Below are 22077 nucleotides of genomic sequence, written 5' to 3' on the forward strand. Positions count from 1 at the left end.
ATGGTATCTAACATCTGACCCAGATTGGACTCAGATTAGTCAGATTCGGTTTAGGATTTCTTACCCGAATTAGATTACATGTATTTAATCAGATTTGCTATTACTTTTTATCCATCCAAATCTGAATCCGAATCCAACATTGACTTAATATCCAATTAGTCAGATCTGGCATTGATCACATCCAACCCAAATCCAAACCATTTTACATCCCTACCAAACTCTCAGCTAACCAATCAAAAAAATGGGCTTGAAAGCATACGAACTGCTCATTTTGTTTGCCATGGCCTAACCATTTTGATTTAATATTGCAAAATCTGAATCTGCAACAAAAGGTACGAAACCACTGCAACATTCTTTTTTGAGAGAGAGAGAGAGAGACTGCAATATTCATACACACGCAGAAGCATGAGAAGCAATGACAGAGAACAGAAAATTGATTAAACCACCTTTTTTTTTATACAACTTCAAGTAGTTAGGATGGATCAATCAAATGCACGATACCACAAGTACAGTAAACGACTCAAAAGAGAGAGTCACGCCTGAATTTGCAGAGGACTCATCTCTAAGCAGTCCAGTAACTTTTTTTTTTCAAAAATTCATACAAATACACAAGCCTTCTCATTTGCTCAATGAGGGCAACTCTCACTCCAAAAAAGAGCCCAAATGGCTCCACACTCAAAACATTTATAAAAAAAAAACAGAAAAGGTAGAGAAGCGTTCAGTCACACCAAAAATATCCCTCCCGCTCAAATTCCTCCTGTACATTTCTCAAAGCCCATTAAAAAACACAGGCTCCACCCCCCTTCTTCCACTCACATAGCCTCAATTACCATGTTAAACTCGAAAGAAAGAAGACTCAAAAGGGAAAAAGAGTACCTGCCGAAAAGCTGGTAGTTTCCAAAACTTCTGGTTCTGCACCACCATCCACAAGAACCTTGTCAGCCGCAATAAGAAAGTAATGAACACGGTTGTTTATTTTATTTTATTTTCTCTTTCTGATTATAAACTAAACCAGATTCAACTGAACTGGTTTTCATTTCTATGTTAGTTCCTGTGAACGCTCATTCTCCATCCTTGTTGAACCAGTATAAGAGTTAGCTCCATTGGAGGCTTCCTCTCTAGTTGGAGAGGTCGATGGGCTTCCTTGGTTGTCATCACACCCACTGGTACGTGGTTTGCCAGGCCTCATCCGGACATTGACGCCCATTGGAAATGGTTCCTGAAGAGATGAATGACCACTGTAAGCTTCACATGAGACAATAAAAGTATAACAGAAGATGAAAACAAATGAGAATAGGAAAGACGACCAATAATAAAAACTACCAACAGAACGGGGTAAGGACATGACACAAAAATGTAAGACCAGAAAAGACTGAATGTAAATAACATCAGAAATGTAAAGGGCTAACTAACACTTTCTGATTCCTTTCTCTGGCTGACTGAGTGGAAGAAGCACAACAAATAGTTCTAAACAGCCTAAACAGTAATAGCTTTTAAGATCCACAAAGGTTATTTTGTCTTGATTCCAATGCAGATGTATGTTTATGCTATGGCAGGTGTCACAACTACTGAAAAAATGAAAGGCATAAGAAAACCCAAAATAGTTCATGCCTGCATATTCCATTTATAAAAAGGATCCAAGAAAAAAACACCAGATGATGGTCATTCCGCATTGCACTGGCTAACGTATTTGCTTTTTCATGCATTTACATACCAATTCAAATATTTTTTTCCAGTGGAAGTAACGAAAGGTACATTAGTTATGAAGCATAAAACCACAAATACATACCGGGTCACCTGCATTTGGACCGTCAGAGTGAAAAAGAATGGGCCTACATCGCTTATCCTCGTTCATCAAGCTTGAATTCTGGAAATGAGCAATCAGAGCAGCTTTTCCCTGAATCCGAGCATATGCAAGAGATGCTACCTTCTCGCTATTAAATTTCTCCCACTTCTTACCATTAAATGCCTGCAGGGAAGATAGATGGTCCTTATGAGGCAACTTACATGAAAAAGAACCTCAGCACCAATCTTTTGAAATGGTAGGGAATCATACCTCGTAAAATGGAATGATTTGTAAAGCATCAATCATATTGATGAACGCATAGCCAACATTGCATTTGTTCTGCACAAAATTCAGATAAAAATAATACGGTATGAGACAGTCTGTGAAGAGCCCATAAATCGAGAGTACACTAGTGACTAGACTTATCTAAAGCAGATCACCTTAAAATCAATGGGCAAATAGATGAAATCATAAGTTCCTCGATGGTGTTCGTCAATTGCAGCCAGCAGCATCTTAGAAGTGTACCTACAAGAACAGTACATTAACATCAAATCAAGAGGCCTTGATAATGGAAATACACACTCATGAAAACACATTCATACATCAAATCAACCCACATACTTGTTAGGAATATTCTTGATCATAAGGGTTGTTCTTGTGTCTTCACCACGTAATATGCGGTCAATATCTAGTTCATACTGTTTCTTGTTGTCAATTTGATTACTTGAGTCACTTCTCCGTACCCTAATCCGCTCGTTAGGGCCTTCAAATGGAGGTGGCACAGAGATCATAGGGTTTCTGCTTGCAAACATGTGGCACCTATGTTGTGGAGAAGGTAATCCCACATTACCAGCAGAAATTGAAGGGTCCAAAAGGTTTCCACCATGGGAAAACATGTTTCGAGCTGAAAATTCCAATGGATGAAGCCCAGGGCTTCCAGAGTAGCTCATGCTCCCAACAGAACTGGGCACAAAAGCTGTGGGTTCACCAGAATCTCCAGTGAAGGCATGTTGTCTGTCCCAAAGGGAAGGGTTAACAGTAGGAGCTGAGCCCACATGATGGTGAGGTGAAGGCAACACTGTGTTGACCATATGGGCTTGCGAACTTGGGAAGCCATGCAGTTGTGGTTGGTGACGACAAAGCAGACCATTAACAAACGATGGTGAATTTGCCCACATCACGTGGCTTGGCAGAGGTGGCTGATAAGAGTTGAGGTTGCTCCACACAACATGGTGCCCATGCATAGGGCAACTACCATTTCCTGGAACACCATAAAGAAGGAAAATAGCCAATTAGACATGAAGAAGATGTTTCCTGGTTAGAATGGAAATCACACATAAAAACTTAAGAAAATAGGACTGGTTCAAAGCTCAACTCTTAGTAACAGAGGAAATGGATATAAATCTCAAGCACTATGAAGTATATGCTGACTTAGCGAAAGTCCAACTAGTTTAACAAAAGCTACAGTGGATGAAAGATAAAGAAGACCAATAAAAAGAAAAGAAAAAAAGCCTTACGAAAGCATAAGATCAAGTTCGGGTTAAACTCATGTAGTTAATATCATAGTCATCAATATCGGTCTTGGCTTGATAAGGCAATTTCTTCAGATGGTTTATAGATCTTAAGAAAAAATAAGTGCTCAAAAAAAAGTGAGGAAGGAATAAAGAAAAAATCATAGTTAAATTGAAGAAACAAATTAAAATATTGTGATAATATCATTATGCACTCTTATTTTTGCAAAATGACATCAAACTATTTGGTTATTTCCTTATAAAATTGTTTCTCCAATGTAAAACCAAAATGCTGGTGACATTTTCAAAATGTTGGCCGCACCTGCAAATGATAAATACAAAGCAATAGTTCAAACCAGCCAGATGTATGACTCTTTCATCATGGTAAGGGACACAGAAGAACAATGCATGTATTTAAGAAAAGATAAATGATGGAATGTCTGATGTAATCTTTTTAATTAACTACCTTCGCTAAGTTCAAATGAATGACTTTGAAATCCATTAGGCCCAAGCCTATGAATGTGTCTCCCATCAATCCCTTCAGTGTGTCTTGGATTAATATTTGCAGTCATGTCTGACATGGTGCCAGGCGAGTTGCATGGGAGAGAGTTGCCCACGATATTGTACTCAGGAAGTGAATGAGGATGAAAAGCTGGCATGCCGTGGAAACCAAAGTTCATATGTCCCAGTGAGTGATTAGACTCCCCCAAGTTAGTCTGGTTACCATTATTACCAATAGATGCAACTCTGACCTGTGGCGATAACCCTGGGGCAATACTAGAAGAAGAAAGCCCTTGGAATGCAGAGTCAATAAACTGATTAACAGTTGGATGGGTGGATAAATTCTGGCCCTGGATAGCTCCATTATCAGGACAGCTTGTTGGAATTGATCTGTCAGAGTGTGATCCTGGAAGAAGAAATATATTTTCACTGAGAACTTGTAATGCATTCAGCAGCTAAGCTTTTGATAACTATTTATCCAACTTTTTACCATAGCAACTTGGAGGTGAATTGTTTGAAGGGCTTCCCTGATGCCGAAGCAAATTTGCATCCTCAAGTTCCAAGTCCTGACATAACTGTTGCATCAAACTGCACAAAAGTTGATTTTCCCTATAAGAAATGAAATCAAACTGGAAATACATAAAAGCTGTATTGAATCATGACTTAATAGTGTGTGCACACTTGTGTGTGTGTGTGTGTAAACCTATACAACACGGACTCTTCTAACAGGGTACCCCACCCACGCGGGTGCGACACTTGGACACAGCTTCCTTTGTGTCAGATGAAGTCAACCACACTGAGGTTCATTTCTGTCCAAAAGTAGATTCAGTTAACCCTAACCAAGTCCAGTTTTATCTATATTATATATATATAAGTACATAAATGCACACACATACACGTAGTGTTAACTTAAAACTGTTATATATATATATATATATGAGTCACTAGAATATGAGAACTGGAAATACAAGAACTAATGTGTGAACCATGAGTTTCATGGATTTTTTGTCCTTTTCTCTTGAATCTAACCATACGGATGTGATCTACATGATTGGTTTTATAAGAACTCGCTCTTGAATCATCCGATTTTGATGCATAAACAAAATTTTTTAAAGGCTTTAAAATTAATGGCTCATAATCTTCATAAATATTCAAGCATTCAAAAATCACATTTTTTCATCAAAAATACCCCATCCAATGGTTGATTTCTACCAAATTCACCATGCCAAGCACATCCACAATGTTGGATTTGCAAAAAAAGTGTTGAAAATGCCCATATTTCTAGTTCTCATATTCTAGTGACTCATACACACACACACACACACAAGTTTTTTTAAAGTGCTGCATTGCCGCACCCACACCCGCACCTATGTGACATAGGTGTAAAGTGTAAACAGTTGCATCAGAATGCACACAAAGTGATGGCCCCACAAGAAATTCCATATAGCATGCAAAAACTACATCAAATAATAACTCAACACTACTTGTGTGCATTTGAGAGTGATTTTAACGCGTTACACCACAACGTGTTGCATGGGTGCATGTGTGTGTGTGTCTATGCTAAATTGTTATATTCACTTTTCTTAACAGAACCGTGATTCTGAAGATCAAGTATGCAAGTTTCATGTAAACCACTCATGCAGGCATTGAATTTAAACTCTTATAATGAATAGGTTATTGATTTCATCAAATGGTAGGTATAACTTAGATTCCAATGCTGACCAATTTCAAAAAGTAACAAGATAATAGGTGTCAATGGTCTGTAGTACCATAAGTGTCATAAGCAAAGTTCTGACGAGTTAAATGTGTAAACAATGAAAAAGCAAAGGGTTGAGTTTGCATCGACAATACCACCGTCTTGCGCCCCCAGGGCGGCTTGGCTCCAGCTTTATCCGCTTCCCTGCGATATCACTCCTATTTAATGCTCTAAGAGCTGTTTCAGCTGCTCTCACATCATAAAATTCAATAAACTTATGATGACGCTTGTGAGGTGTTTCACGAATCTAAAATCAGCATGAGAAAGGAACATATAGATATATGAGTTTACAGATTTGGTTTATAAACAATGTCCGAGGAAGTAGAGGAGTGGGCCCAAACCTCTTTAATTTCTCCATAAACACCAAAAATCTGGCGAAGATCATCATTTGAAACAGAAGAATCAAGGTTGAAAACCACAAGTGTACCCTGATTTATATCTTTATCTGAAGGATTGTCCTGCTAATAATAATAACACACAGGTCTTCATACACCAGAACAAAATAAATCCAAATGGCAATGTAATAAAAGAAAAGGAAACAAGGGTGTGTGTGTGTTGTGTGTGTGTTTGCAGTGACGTGTCCAATCTTGGAAAAAAATTCCATGAAGAAAAACAAAGAACATACAAACCATGAAGAAGCCCAAAACAGTTGAGTCACAACCTGAGATCTTTCCATGATCCAGGGTCAATGAAGGCTTATTGAGTGAGGTTGGTGAAAAATGAATTGGAAGGAGAGCTACTCGAGATGCATGGAATCAAATACAGAATAACTCAATGAAAAGGTCCAAACTCAAAACCATATCTACAGCCAATTTTGGAATTACCAAAATTTCCAGCAGAGGGGGGAAGAAAAATGGCAGTCATGCACAATGCCACATGTGGCCAGGCCTTGTGTTCTACAATCAAAACCACCAAGTATCTAGAACATAGGATTGTGACAGACTTATTGAAGAAATGAAGCAAAAAGGAAATAACTCGAGACGCACACAACCAAGTGAAAAAGAGGGAAAAAGAAACTTGGATAGAAAGAATGAAAAGTTTCAGTGATTCTGCTCAAAAAGATGGACTTATAGAAAATCAAAACAGTCAGATATGTAAAAGCACAAGATTTGCATGGTATATGAATGGAACTAATACCACCATGAAAGGGGACCCAATTTCACAGAAGTATACCTTTGGAATGGAAAAGTGTATGTCAAGCTTCCGACGCCTCAATGGCTTGTTCTGAAGTGCTCTCATAGCATTACGGGCAGATCTTATGTCATAATAAGAAATCATAACAAAACCACGATGTTTGCATGCAGTATAAAGTGCACGAATATCCCCATATTGCTGAGAAAAAATACATGATAATCAGGAAAATCAATCCCCAACAAGAAACAGGAACAAAGCTACATGTAAATCAATGTGGAAGAAAACCACAAATACCTCAAATAAAGCCCGTAACTCAGTATCCTCTACATTGCTGTTAATGTTACGCACAAATAATGTTCTAGAAGGATGCTCGCCATAAGGATGCTCTCCAGCAAAGGATCCATTTGATCCTACCTGCTGGCTGTTTGAAATAACACCAACAAGATCATGACCCTTATTGCTTCCATAGCAGCTCAGACTGTCATCAGCTTCTAATTCCATCCCACCTACACTGCTAAACAGATCAAAATCTTCCATGCCATCACCATTCTTGGTTTGAGAAATACAATCAGTCTCATCAATAACTCCAGAAAATAAATCATCATCATCAGGGAGGAGATTTCCAATAGTTTGTGCCTCTATCTCTTCAAGGGACTCAAAATGTTCATCTTCCTCAAAATGGGAGTTAGCAGTATCTATAGAGTGGCCAAATACATCTTCGCGTGATGACATTCTCACTGCACACTCAAAAGAAAGTAGTTTAGAAGAGAAACATAATTGCCAAACTGTTGGAGAGAATGAATTCTGAAATGGGTAATGGCAAGAGAGTCTACTGGAATAGGGAACACCTAATGTTAGATGGAACAAAAAAATTAGAAGCACAGGATATCCATGAAAAGGAAACATCACCTAGTGCCAAACAATTTTGAATTTTTAACATTTTAAATTAAGAACATATCAAACTGATGCACAAAATATTACTCACATTTCTTTTCAAATACTTCTGACAAAGAGCTGGAAAAGAGTCCATTCTCATAGTGAGGTTTGCTCATATCAACCTTGTTACCTTCCATAAACAAAGAAGATGAAGGCTTTATGCAGAAGTTTGTTTGAGGGCCTAGGTCCTGATCCATTGTTCTCCAAGAAGCACTTGACAACATAGATGTTCTTTCAGATCCAATAGCATTCTTTTCAAGGATAGGCTTGACTTTTGGAACTTTGATAGGACAAGGCTGCAGGCTTCCTGAAGAATCTAAAGAACGTGCTCCAATCAGTCCAAAACTCTCAAGAGGCAAGGAAGCAACAGCATGGCTGCTTGAAATTAGTGATATACCATCGAGTCCTACAAACAAATGAATAAAGATTTTCACGTTAGATACTCTAGCAACAGGAAAATACAAGCATCTGAACAGACAAATATGAAGTGGTTGCCTAACAAACGCCTGAAATAGGAACCCAAGACAGACCAAAAACAACTGCATGAATTTAATGATCACAAAACATAATGGCAGACTTAGATAGATAACATTTAGAAAGGTCTTTCAACTCTTTCCAGATAAAAATCCACAAACACCTAATGTGACATCACCAGCCCTGCTGTTTAAACAAGTGACAAAATAACCATTAACTGAGGGTGTAACAATAGATAAGAACGAGTGGGGAAAGATGACTTGCAAAACCATTTTATATAAAGATGGAAAAAGACCTGCTCATGATGATGACGACGATGCCCAATACAGATTGTCCAAACAAAATAGGGACCGACTAAACATTGTGAATATCAATAGGTGATGCAATGTAAAAAAAATACGTGGCAGTTATGTCTAGAAAAAATTTTGAGCTAGTCTAATTTGAATGAAACAAGATACTATGAAACTGTCAAGTCATGTGTCTGGTAGCAGGGACAACATTTCTCGGTACGGGACAAAAAAGCCTACCCATGGCAGATATATACTAGGCATAGTTTCATATTGTGGAGAGAGAGAGAGAGAGATTTTAAAGCATGAAGTTGGAAATCAAGGTGGGTTAGTGTTGGAATGTAAAGGGAAGAAGGTTGCTTCTTTTTTTACTTTTTACTTTTTTCTCCCCATATAGACAATAGTTTCACATGCATATTATATGTGGAAATTGTGCGGGGTGAAGGTGCTTACCCTAAATCTACTATAAAAGTATAAACCAAAAAGATCTTGGGAAGAGAAGGGAGTGTTAGAAAACGATGAGGGAGGAGAGAGAGGCTCCGATGACTGGGGCATGTTGTTCTTGCATTTCATTAAGTATACACATGTACAGAAATTAAGGTACAAAAATGCCCATTACATAAAATATTAAAATTACAACATGCCATTAATGAGCATGTGTTTAAATAAAATATGTATGAAGATCAACTATGGAAGTTATACATCTTCTTAGACAACTTATTGAGAGAAATAAAGAGAGGAACAAAGATTTGCATATGGTTTTTATTGATTTGGAGAAGGCATACGATAGAGTACCTAGGAACGTTCTCTAGTGGACAATGATGAAGAAAGGTGTTTCTCTCACGTACATTAGTATAATTAAGGATATGTATGAAGGAGTAGTAACCAATGTCCGCACTTGTGGAGGGGTGACAACCAATTTTCCGGGTGACAACCAATTTTCCTATAACGGTTGGGTTGCATCAACGATCTGCTTTAAGCCCTTTCCTATTTGCTATAGTGATGGATGAGCTTACAAGATCAATACAATAAAATGTGTCGTGGTGTATGTTGCTTGCTGATGATATTGTTTTGATTGATGAGTCTAGAGCTGGGGTTAATGCTAAGTTAGAATTATGGAGACAGACATTGGAAGCAAGAGGTTTTAAGTTGAGTAAAAGTAAGATAGAATATATAGAATGTCGGTTTAGTAAGCAATGAAGTAGTGATGGGAGTGTAGTGAAGCTTGGTGAGCAAGAAATATCGGTGGATGATTGTTTCAAATATTTGGGATCTATCATTCAAAAGTATGGAGAAATTGATGGAGATGTAAATCATAGGATAAAGGTTGGGTGGATGAAATGGAAAAGTGCAACTGGAGTGTTGTGCGATCGTAGAATGCCATTGCGGTTGAAGGGAAAGTTTTATAGGACGACTATTAGCCCCGCTTTACTATATGGTACGGAATGTTGGGCTGCCAAGAGACATCATATTCAAAAAATGAGTGTAGCTGAGATGCGGATGCTTAGATGGATGTGTGGAAATACCATAAAAGATAAGATTCGGAATGAGGAGATACGTAAGAAGGTAGGCGTTGCACCCATTAAAAATAAGATGAGAGAGAATCGTTTACGATGGTTTGGATATATTCGGTGAAGCCCTAATGATGCTCCAGTTAGAAGGATGGAGAAATGGGAAAATATATTAGTTAAAAGAGGTCGGGGTAGGCCTAGGAAGACTTTGATGGAGATGATAGGAAAGGATATGAATGCTTTGAACCTCACCGAGGACATGACATTGGATAGAAATGATTGGAGGAGAAGGATTCATGTGGAAGACCCAGAATGATTTTCTTTATTGGTTCATATAGCCGACCCCAATTGTTTTGGGATGAAGGCGTAGTTGTTGTTGTTGTATACTTAGCTCAATCCACTAGGGACTAAAATGTACTTTTAGTTTTTTATTTTTGACTTTTTGTTTTGTCATATTATGACTGTTGGGAGACAGTCCAACTTGGACTGCCTCCCAACCCTCAAGTGAGGCTCTATAAATAGAGCCTCACTCTTCCCTTGTATATCATTGCTCTCTGTAGCATTTGTGTGGAATATATAAAGATTATTTTATTCCTATAGGCTTTTGTGCCTTTTTATTATTTTTATAGTCATTTTGCTTATCTCATTTATGGGATTGTATTCGGTCCATTAGAGACCATTGTTCTTGTGATTGTATAAGCTTTTTATTGGCACTATATTAGTGCATTTTTTGTTCATTTCAGCATGACCACCAGTCAGGGAAGCTGATTGAGAAAGGTCACAGAGAAGGAAATTATCAAAAAATTTGTAGTATTGCCAAAAATAGTGATTATGAACTTTAGCATAAACGTTTAGGTTATCCTTGTGTATCCAAAGTTTCATATTTTCCTTGTTTGAAAAAAAATTGTAACAAAGAAAATCTTAATTGTATTGATTGCATACTTGGAAAAATGAAATTTCTTCATTTTGCTAAACGCAATTTCATTTCCTCTCAGTCCTTTAAACTGGTGCACTCGGACGTTTGGGGTTTGACTCCTATTGCCTCAAATGGTGGTTTCTCTTATTATATTGTATTTGTGGATGATTTATCTAGATATAATTGGATTTATTTTCTTAGACATAAGACAAAAGCTTTCCATCAATTAAAAATTTTTCATGCTATGATAAAAAATCAATTTAATTCTAACATATCCATTTTTTGAACCAATTCAAGGGAAGAGTATGTCTCAAATGATTTTAAAAATTATCTTGATTTAAGTGATATTTTTCATCAAAGGTCTTGTCCTAATACACCTCAACAAAATGGTTTAGCAGAAAGGAAACATAGACACATTATAGAAATTGTTAAAACTAATAGACTATGATGAAACCTTTGCCCCTATAGTAAGAATGACCATTGTTAGGACTCTCATAGCCCTATCTTTCATTAGAGGTTGTCCTTGTTAGAAAGTGGCTTTGAATACATTAGGTTCAATAATGAACCCACACATGCACATGAAGTGCGAATAAACCCATTGAAGGGAACAACATAAGCACATAATGTGCTAACACATAAACCCACACAAGGGGCAAAAATATGACTTAAAGTCATAAGTTGAATATTATTGAAAGAAAGGAAGAAGAGGGGAAAAACCCCTTACAATGGAGCAAGAGCTCCTCCAAATCTCTAAGAAATACAAAGGGGAGACCCCTATTTATAACACAATAGAGGAGCCACAAAGGGGGCTCCCAAAGGAGTCGTTGGGAGCCCCCAACGGTCACATTTGTGACCGTTGGGGGCTCCCCAACGACTCTTTGGGGAGCCTCCCTAGGTGGCGCAAACCCAAAAAAAATAAAAAAATAAAAAATAAAAAATAAAATTAAATTACAAACATATTCTGAATGGAATATGCATAAAACTGGAAATGTCTAAACTACCCCTATGCCTATAAATAGAAAAAATATATTTTATATATATAATTAGGATAATACATATGCATATATACAATATATGAATATGTATTATCCTTTATATATATAAAATATATATAATATTACAAAGGTTGAATGATACATTTTAACACCCCCCCTCAAACTTTGCGTGGGGGAACGAAAAGATTGAAGAAAGCAAGAGGAAGAATCTCAAGGCTTCAAGAGCCTTTAGTCCGAATGACATTGAAAATGTAAATGTCTTCCTCCAACGTCTTTAACGATGAGCACCTTCCATGATCTATCCAAGGTACTTCATTTTCCACTTATCTTCAAGATCCTGTAGAACAACAACAAAGAGCAAGTAAAAAATATCTTTGCACTTTTACTCAAATGGAACATTCCTAACAAGGTGCAAAATTATATGTATGCAAGATCACATGATAAAATAATTACTTTAGCATGAGGAAGATTTAAAAAAATAAAGATTTCAAAATCATATATCATGTTAAATGATAAGCGGAAGCAAATTATGTGGAAATGAATTGCAAGAATGCATAATTCATTCATAAGGTCCAACATTGGACAAACATAACCCCATAATAGGGAATAACACAATGGTCCCCTAAGGGACACCACAGTAAGCCTACGAAGAGGCATAAGTTACATATGCTTTATTGAATGAGATCCTAAAAGGCCATAAAGAGCCTATGCATATATTATCATGAAATGAATTAATACTTAAAGGAATCATTAATGAACATGCTTCAAACATGTAATAAAGTGCTAAACAAGAGAAACGACGTCTCCAAGCATACTTTAGACAAAATAAACACAAGAGTTCCCAAGGTTTTAAATCCATTTACGAGGCAAAACGAAGAGTGTTATTTGAGTAGAGAATCTTACCCATTTAGGAAAATCTCACTCAATTGACAAAAACACATTTTGTATACAAAAGTGGCCAAAAAACTATAAGCACTTAATATATGCCAAAAAATCAACTTGATTTTTAAAATATGCATATCAAAAATATGATTCACTTGAATATCTTAAATCACAAGTCATGAATGAAATTTTGCAAATTTCAACAATAGTTCATCCAATACAAACCACTACCTCATTAGTCCTCCAAAACCCATAAATCAAATGTATAAGCTATAATAATACTTGAAATGAGTGCATCTACGACAAGAACAAGAGAATACACGCCAACATGGACCAAAAGCATCTCTTGTCTACGTAAAAATACACTCAAAACTAAGTATGTTCAGCTACTAGAACAAGAGTAACAAGTCAACCATGGGCTAAAACACAATACATCTCTTGTCTACATAAGATGGCACTTGAAATGAGTGAAATAAGCCAACCATGGGCATACATCTCAGCGACTAGAACAAGGACACAAACGCCAACATGGACTAAAATCACACACCATGGTGTGAATCAACGTGCCTTGTCTACATAAAATAACACTCAAGACAAGTGTGTTCAGCTACTAGACCAAGAGAGCAAAAGCCAACAAAGGGCTACCAACACACGAAGGTGTAATAAAATTTTTGTCTACATATGATGACACTTAGATAAGGGGCATAAAAGGAGAAGACTTTTGAGGCAATAAAACTTGTAATGACAAACATATAAATAAAACCTTGAAACAATATTCTTCAAAAAAAGAATACTCATAACAATATCATTTTGAAATAAAATGTGTGAATATACACACACTAAGAATACTTGTGCACAAAAGCACAAAACATAAATGTGCAAATGCACTCATATGATTCATAAACAATAAAAAGTTGGGCAAAAACCACAAAACCTTGATTTTAATATACCTTAAAACATTTAAGGTTTTGAACATTATATATCCATCACATTTATATATAAATAAGAGCATCCATAAGATTAATGGCCAACATTAAACTAGTGACACACTCATATACCAAATCATTCTAGAGTCCCAAGGTGCCCATAACTCACCTCAACCACCATCTATAGTATGGTAAGTGGACAAACTAAAATGACATAACAATGAGTGCCACACTCATAATTAGAGATCATATACCAAATCATTCTAGAGTCCTAAGGTGCCCATAACTCACCTCAATCACCATCTATAATATGGCAAGTGGACAATCTAGAATGATATAACACGAGGTGCCCATAACTCACCTCAAAAATCTCTAATATAACAATAGGGCCATAAAAGAATTGATGCATCATATGACATGTGATGGATAAAATAAGTGCCATTAAAAATCAAAAGAATACCTTGGCAACAAACATAATGACATGAAGAATACATTTTGGGATAATCAAGACAATCAAGCTTTTTAATCAAAGGAATCACAAGAACCGTAATGGTTCACAAAGAGAGTTTTAACTCAAAACTCAAAGAAAGAATATTCAATAGTACTTGAAAATTTATAGATTTGGGATAAAAATCCCATACAACAAGTTTTAAATATCCTTTGATTGTGATGAGATATGCGGAAACGTACAAAGTGCTAATAAGTACTTATCATGTTTTATAATGATTTAAAAAAGGGTCAATATCTAAATTCATTATATTTTTCACAAAAAGAAATGTGCATAAAAGCTTCATAATGTAAGAAATGTCTACGAAGAGACAATACATATGCAAGCACAAAAAGATGTGCACGAGGGCACTCATACAATATTTGAACGAATAGACACCAAGGTGTAAACAAACATGCACTAAGGTACAAGCGCAACTATTTGAGAAACAAATGTATACAAAATACAAAAAACACACAAAAGGGAGCAAGTATGCACTTTATAAAAAGAGCAATCCTTGAGATTTCTCAAACTTTTAATTATGCAATTATATACTTGATAAATGTAATTTAGGACAAAGAGGACCATATGATGGTCAACATAGACATCTTTAGAGATATAAACAAGAGGTTTTGAAATCTTATGTGAAAAATACAAACCAACAAGTTTGTAAAGTTGTATCAATAAAATTAACGAAATCTTTTATACCAAAAAGATGTAATAGACACACTATGCATTCTATATAGTGTGAGAAATTCTTTAAAAAATCTTTTACAATGGTTCGAACAACCTATTTATCACAAAAAAATCCTTTAAATAAACCAAAATCATTGAAACATCTTTTAGGAGTTCTTATCATTAACAAGAACTACTTAGGATTCATAAAGAGGTAAGCTACAAAGATTTAGATGAGAAAATCAACTTATAGGTTAATCAAAAAAATCAAAAAATATAGCAAAGAACATTAACTTATACAAGAATTATATAAGTTACAAAAAGATTTACCAAAAAAAAAAAAAACACAAGAGTTTTTAAGCAAAGATCATTAATTTAGCAAGAAATCGTATTTAAAAAGTTAACTTATAGGTTAATCACGAAATTCTTATGAAAAATCATAAATCTCACATAATTGAAAAATAATTTTGCAAAACATAAATTACTATCATATGTGATGAGAAATCGATAACTATATAACCAAGAATTATATTTTTGAACAATAAACAAGTTTACCAAATTTAAAATTAGATATACGAACACGCAAAAAAGTGAAAGGAAATGATTCAACTAAAAACACTAAATGTGCAAGAAAGATAGTTTCATAATGCATAATATGTTAAGAAAAGAGATACATATCGAAAAACTTCTAATAAAAAAAGAACAATGAATACTTCACCATTTCTTGAGCACCACGTTTTCCGTTGCGCCAAGAGACAATCTCATCGTAACCGGGCTCTGATACCATGTTAGAAAGTGGCTTTGAATACATTAGGTTCAATAATGAACCCACACATGCACATGAAGTGCGAATAAACCCATTGAAGGGAACAACATAAGCACATAATGTGCTAACACATAAACCCACACAAGGGGCAAAAATATGACTTAAAGTCATAAGTTGAATATTATTGAAAGAAAGGAAGAAGAAGGAAAAAAACCCTTACAATGGAGCAAGAGCTCCTCCAAATCTCTAAGAAATACAAGGGGGAGACCCCTATTTATAACACAAGAGAGGAGCCACAAAGGGGGCTCCCAAAGGAGTCGTTGGGAGCCCCCAACGGTCACATTTGTGACCGTTGGGGGCTCCCCAACGACTCTTTGGGGAGCCTCCCTAGGTGTCGCAAACCCAAAAAAAATAGAAAAAGAAAAAAGAAAAAATAAAATTAAATTACAAACATATTCCGAATGGAATATGCGTAAAACTGGAAATGTCTAAACTACCCCTATGCCTATAAATAGAAAAAAAAATTATATATATAATTAGGATAATACATATGCATATATACAATATATGAATATGTATTATCCTTTATATATATAAAATATATATAATATTACAAAGGTTGAATGATACATTTTAACAGTCCTATATACCAAATGAACGTGAAAAATGCCTTTTGAACGAAGATTTAAAAGAAGTCTATATTAATCCGCTCCCAAGTCTTGAGGTTCCACTTGGATACATTATCTATTTAAAAAAAGCTTTATATGGTTTGAAACAGGCACCTAAAGCCTGATATAATAGATTCAGCATTGTTATGTGAAAATTTGGATATAGATCATGTTATATTGGCATTGCTTTACTTGTTAGGATATTTGATGAAGGTATAGTCAACCTACTATTGTATGTAGATCACATGATCATCTCTAGTAGAGACAAACAGGGAGTTAGTCATATTAAGATTGTCCTTAAAAATAATTTTGAAATGACAGATCTTGGATTTCTTACATATTTTCTTCAGATTTTATAATACACGTATTTAATCATCCTAATCATTTATATCTCCAATACATAACATAAATGTACTATGAATCTACCTCTCATATTACGTATCATCAACTAAGGTTTTGATGTCTACCTTGAATTTCACCAATTTATGCTTATTCAGAATGAGTATTTGATTGTTAGTTCTCATCAAGCAGTAGGAAAATTCTCTTTCATGGATATACACCACTGCCTGCCACTAGATATTTTCTTTTTCATTCCCCCTTGTCCACATTTCAGTGTGCTGTCCTTTATGGTTGACACATTATCATGGTGTCAACTGTTTAGCTTTCTGTTGTCGTACCTAGTCTCTGCAGATGCCTTAGGAAATCTACAGAAGACTATTAGACCTTTGATCATTCGTAAGTTCGTAACTCGTGAAAACTCTAATGCTCTTCCATTTTGAGCTAGACAATGAATTTTTGGGTCTGGCCTCATGTCATTTCAAAGAGTATATTGAGTATACCACTTTAACTAACTGCTATCCTCATCATGCATCATTTAAAAAAAAAATCTTGATGCCTCTCTTTTGACCATGGCATCGACCTGCAATTTTCCGTTATATTGCTTCTACCCACTCAGATTCAAAGGAACAATCTCAGAAGAAATTAATCACTGTCAGTTGTGATCCACCATCTTTTACAAGGAAAATCATATTTTACAATTGCGCACATTTGCCATGTTATGAAACCCCTCATATGCTTAATTTCAACTAGTTTGTTCCAGAAGAATTCAGAGAACTATCTATGTTAGCAACGTGGGTAAAGATATTCGAAATACTTTCATTAAATAAGGAAACCATGAGCATGAGAATAACTGTCAAAAACTAATTACATCAAAAACATGTTGTTATAGCACGACTGAGAAACATCCGATGGTATAAAATTAAGCCAACTCACCACGGTGATCCAATAAGGGGTCATGCTTCCAGAAACCAATTTGCCTCTGCAGAGTCAATCAAACTAACTTCTTTTACTTAAGGGAGAAAAAAAGGTGATATATAGTAAGAGAGAGAGAAGAAAGAAATGAGCATCTTATTGAAAACTAAAAAACTAAAATGTTTCATTTACCCAAAAGAGCATTCTTATCAATTATCATCCAGAAACAAGAAAAGAAAGCATACCTCTACCGGGAAGTGGATATCCCCAGAAAAGGACGATGCCATGGATGAAACGTATGGAGATGATGCAGTCTTTTGTTCCATTTTCCCCTCAGAATCGTAATGATTCACCAAACTTCGCCCAGTGACCTCAGATGGCATTCTGCATTTGTGTAAATCTTAAGTTAAGCCTTCCAAAGCAGCCGTTTCTTTAATCCGCTAATCCAACGCCTTTAACAATCAATGGGACACCCAATACGCGTGACTCGCAACAAATGCCTGGTCCACAAAGCCAAAATCAGAACGAATTCTCTACGTCAGAATAATTTTTTTCACGATCAAACACCAACAATGTCGATAATATGGACTATGCTCATAACAAAATCGTTTTTCGTACGATCAAACACCAATTGAGCCCACTTTCCGACAAACATCAACAAAATTATGCACGGAATTATCCGAGATACAATGAGCACGAAAGAATTTCTACCCTTCACAACAAAAACACAAAATTCAAACCGCTGATCATTAACGAAACTACCTCCGAAAGTGAAAATTTCGAAAAAAGGCAGCCAGATCACGTAGTAGTTAAAAGATTCATTCTTCAGGCAAAACAGAAAACCCGAAAATGACAAAATTGAGCATCAACATCGAGAAAATAAAGCGAACCGGCCACACTAGTTATGATTGGAAATAGACGAATGCACAAAAACTCAAAATTCAACCCTTTGAGAAAAAATCACGACTGCTCAGAGAGCACCAAATGCAGCGCGAAAAAACGGGTGATCGCCCCCGAATCGCGCCCAAGAACGAGAAACCAGACAAACAAACAACGAAATAACGCAAAAAACGCAGAGATACCTCACCTGATCGGGACTTCCAGAGATCCGAGACGCTTCTCAGCCGGCGAATTCCTCCCTCCGGAAGCGCTAAAACTCCGTCTCCTCCCTGCGACACACAGAAACGGGTGGGAACACCGGCTCATTTAAGCCGAAACTTCGGGCTTCGAATGGATTACGGCATACGGCAGGGGGGCATAAGAAAGCTCGGCATCCGTGCCGTGGAGTACCACCAAAGCACCACTTTTTCCCCTCGTCGCAAGGAAAATGCGAATATCGCTCCTCTACAAAAACGTAACAAAGGAAAAGCATACCCTAACTCTCTTTCTCTCTAGATGTACTACGAGGATGGGAGCCGATTGGGAAGACGGAGCCACCGGCGATCGGCCGGAAAAAACTTGCAATTTCCGGCGAACGAAGGCAAGGGAGATCCAATCGGCTTGACTTCTCTCCCAAACCCTCGATAGCTCCTTCCCTCCCTCCCTCGCTTTGCGTCTCCCTCGAAACTATGAAGAAGAGAAGAGAGAAAGACCAGAATTTTATGGATAAACGCCCGAACCAAACAATCTCCTACAAACACGACGATGAGAGAGAGTTGCGATGGATTATAGAAAAAAAATTAAATAAATAAAAGACCAGTTAACCGGTGATGCCCGGTTGTCCCGGGGCGACTCCCTCCGTACGGACGGGTCTACGTATACGGGCAGCCGGTCACCTTGCCCATATCCAGTAGGGAATTTTTACTGCCCTCGCACTGAAGGCAGGAATTTGTTGTCTCCCTGTTTAAACGTCGACCCTTTTTTGACATTTTACCGTAGACTGTTTTTTGCCCAGATTTCCGCGCAAGACTCTTTGTCTAAATCCGACGTGGCACGGTGAAAAAAAAAGAAGGTCAACTTTATGTCAAAACGACGGGTCGCATGGACCATACGACAGAGAGAGCCGTTGTTGTTTTTTAGTGGATGTTTGATGGCTTGTCTAAGAACGCATAAAGAACCGCACAGATGTTCGTTTAGTAACAATTGTTCTAAGTTCAACGTTTGTTTGAACCTTACTCAAATGCTATGTTTCAAATGTCAGTTGTTAGATGACGACGTGCCAATAACTTTAACAGTCATGGATAATGGGTCATATTATTTTATTTTGGATCGTTCATCCACCATTTTTACATGTTTTAACAAGTTTATCCATCATCGCTCTTAGCTAACATTGAGTCAGCAGAACTATCAACATGTCGACAAACCAAAACCTAGTGAGCCCTCTAAGCACAAGTTGCAGCATCAAAGGCGGAGCTGGGTGGGGGGCAGGACTGGGTTGTAGCTCAGCCCTGCCTCCCGGCCCGTTAAAAATAAATAGTTTCTACCTTTGTTCAACAAGGAGTGCATGTGCATCATTTCAAACAATAAACGTCGGTGCATTTTGGTGAGGGTTGTAGCTCAGTCCTGCCTCCCGGCCCAGTTAAAAATAAATAAATAAATTTTTAAAAGCCCAGTCCTAGCCCAACCTTGATTCTCGGGTTGGATCCAACACCTGGTGAGGGCGGGCACCCACCTATGTTGGATCCGACCCGTTTAACTCATTACCCCTCAACCCTTCTTCTTCGATCTTGATTTCGAGTGACCTAGTCCTTTCCCTCATCTTCTCCAAATCCCCTGACTCTCGACAACCAATCCAATGTCGCTTAGCCGCCCAACTTCTTCTCTGACGCCGACCGAGCTTCTCCTCTGACATCGGCCGGCCACGCTTCTTCTGCAGCCCTCTTACGCTGCTCCTGTGCTCTTGAGTGAGCGAGATGACGAGACACCAACCGAGCACGACGACGAGGCACCGATCTTTTGGGTAATTTGACTAATCAAATATATGCTAGCTTGATTTAATCAAATTATAAGTGGATTGGAGTGGATTTAATCAAATCAACTCCGAAGTAGGGTTGATCATGACCTGAAACAATTCTTTTCATTTGTTTTTAATCAAAATTTATTTAAAATAAAAAACAATTTACTCATTTTTTGGATAAATCCTATTTTTTGTTTCTAAATGAGCTCCTGTGCATATATTCCTATGTATATATTATATACATATATGCAGATGTCTCTCAGTCTTTTATCTCATGTTAATTGTTTGACTCACAAATTAAATTAAAGTGGAAGGTGAATGTTTACTGTTGATGGTAATTTATGTTTTTTTGTACAATAATTCTACTTTATCTACTCATTTTAGTTGAAACAAGGCTAGGAGAAGGTTGTGAATCAGTGACTTCTGAATTTTAGAATTAGTCCTGATTTCTGAATTATAGAATCAATTATCTACTTTATCTACTCAAATTATATAGAATTATAGAAAAGTTTTGACTTCTAACTTGTGTTTTAATGTTCTAATATCCAAATTGATTATCTTTGGACATTAGGAGAAGATTGTGAATCAGTGAATTTATTTGAAGGACAAAAAGATATATTTGAAGGTTGTGAATTAGTGAATATCGTTTCAGCGGTGTTAACTCTTATCTAGTTACTCTCCTAGTGACTTGTGAGTATATGCTTAACTCTTATCAAGTTGCAATTTACAAATTTATTATTGTTATTTGTCTTGGTCCATACCCTATGCACAATTATTAGTTTGCTATAGTTGTTAAGTGTTAATTGTTATAGTGTTAATGTGTTAATTGGTATAGACTTATAGTGTTATATTGGTATTTTTCTGTCATTTATCACCAATCAGTAACTGTATCTGATTCAGTGTACTTGTGTAGAATTGTAATGATTAATTATGTAGATTATTGATAGTTTGTGTGTTTGATTAATAATTTTATCACCAATAAGTAATTGTATTAGATTCGATGTATTTGCGTGGAATTGTAATGATTAATTATGTAGATTATTGATAGTTTATGTGTTTGATTAATAATTTTATCACAAATCAGTAATTGTATCTAATTCGGTGTACTTATGTAGAATTGTAATGATTAATTGTGTATATTATTGATAGTTTACGTGTTTAATTAATAATTTTATCACCGATTAATAATTGTATCTGATTCGGTGAAAATTTTATACTTGCTTTTCTCTATTTTTTTACACTACCTTAACATGATGTTATTCAATTATTTTTTTTATTATTTATCACAAATCAGTAATTGTATCTGATTTGGTGTACCTATGTATAATTATTACGTTGAACAATTAAAGTAATACTCCTGTAAGTTGAAACAATCAAAGTTATGCTCGTGAGTATTTTATTTATTTGTAGAATTTGAAATGAAAATAGGACAATCTTCGAGCACTAAGAAAAGAAAAAACTTGTTATCGTTTTTTTTTAAGTTAGACAACTCTTCAGATGGACAAGTCGAAGAAACTCCAAGTCCTACTCCAACCATTCCTTCATCACCTGAGCATATTCCATCTCCGAATCCAACTTTAGAATCTGATTTTTATATTGAAAGAGATTCGGGTAGAAGAAAACTTATGTGTGATTTTCCTGTTAATGAAATAAATCGAATTAGACGGGTTGATCTGAGGGCGGGACCTTTTCAACCAAAATTGAACAATACCCAATTAG

The 22077-nt window shown here is 36.3% G+C and overlaps 1 protein-coding gene across 2 annotated transcripts; it reads right to left on the reverse strand.

Annotated features, from left to right (window-relative positions):
- Positions 1 to 416: 416 nt before the first annotated feature.
- LOC149811341 (protein MEI2-like 4) lies at positions 417 to 19108 on the reverse strand. Of its 2 annotated transcripts, none has more exons than XM_089993563.1 (15): positions 18550 to 19108; positions 17708 to 17962; positions 17484 to 17529; positions 7674 to 8030; positions 6983 to 7425; positions 6728 to 6886; positions 5896 to 6012; positions 5653 to 5801; positions 4289 to 4386; positions 3764 to 4204; positions 2408 to 3047; positions 2227 to 2311; positions 2057 to 2125; positions 1790 to 1969; positions 417 to 1219 (listed from the first exon to the last, which is right to left on the reverse strand). In XM_089993563.1, the coding sequence occupies exons 2-15, from the start codon at positions 17843 to 17845 to the stop codon at positions 1040 to 1042; spliced, it is 3102 nt and encodes a 1033-aa protein (XP_089849689.1). In that variant the 5' UTR covers positions 17846 to 17962; positions 18550 to 19108; the 3' UTR covers positions 417 to 1039. The 2 variants fall into 2 exon arrangements, with proteins under 2 accessions (XP_089849689.1, XP_089849688.1); XM_089993562.1 differs by having other exon boundaries at positions 5650 to 5801.
- Positions 19109 to 22077: the final 2969 nt, after the last annotated feature.

This window comes from Nuphar pumila, chromosome 17 (genome assembly GCF_984573655.1).
Source record: "Nuphar pumila chromosome 17, dmNupPumi1.hap1.1, whole genome shotgun sequence".
NCBI classification, from domain to species: domain Eukaryota; kingdom Viridiplantae; phylum Streptophyta; class Magnoliopsida; order Nymphaeales; family Nymphaeaceae; genus Nuphar; species Nuphar pumila.

Excerpts from the sequence above, each read along its gene's own strand:
- LOC149811341 (XM_089993562.1), bottom strand. The coding sequence starts at position 17,845 with ATGCCATCTGAGGTCACTGGGCGAAGTTTGGTGAATCATTACGATTCT. Across the intron at positions 4,205-4,288 it reads TTCACCTCCAAGTTGCTATG|GATCACACTCTGACAGATCA; the intron begins GTAAAAAGTTGG and ends TTCTTCTTCCAG. Across the intron at positions 2,312-2,407 it reads ATCAAGAATATTCCTAACAA|GTACACTTCTAAGATGCTGC; the intron begins GTATGTGGGTTG and ends CTGTTCTTGTAG.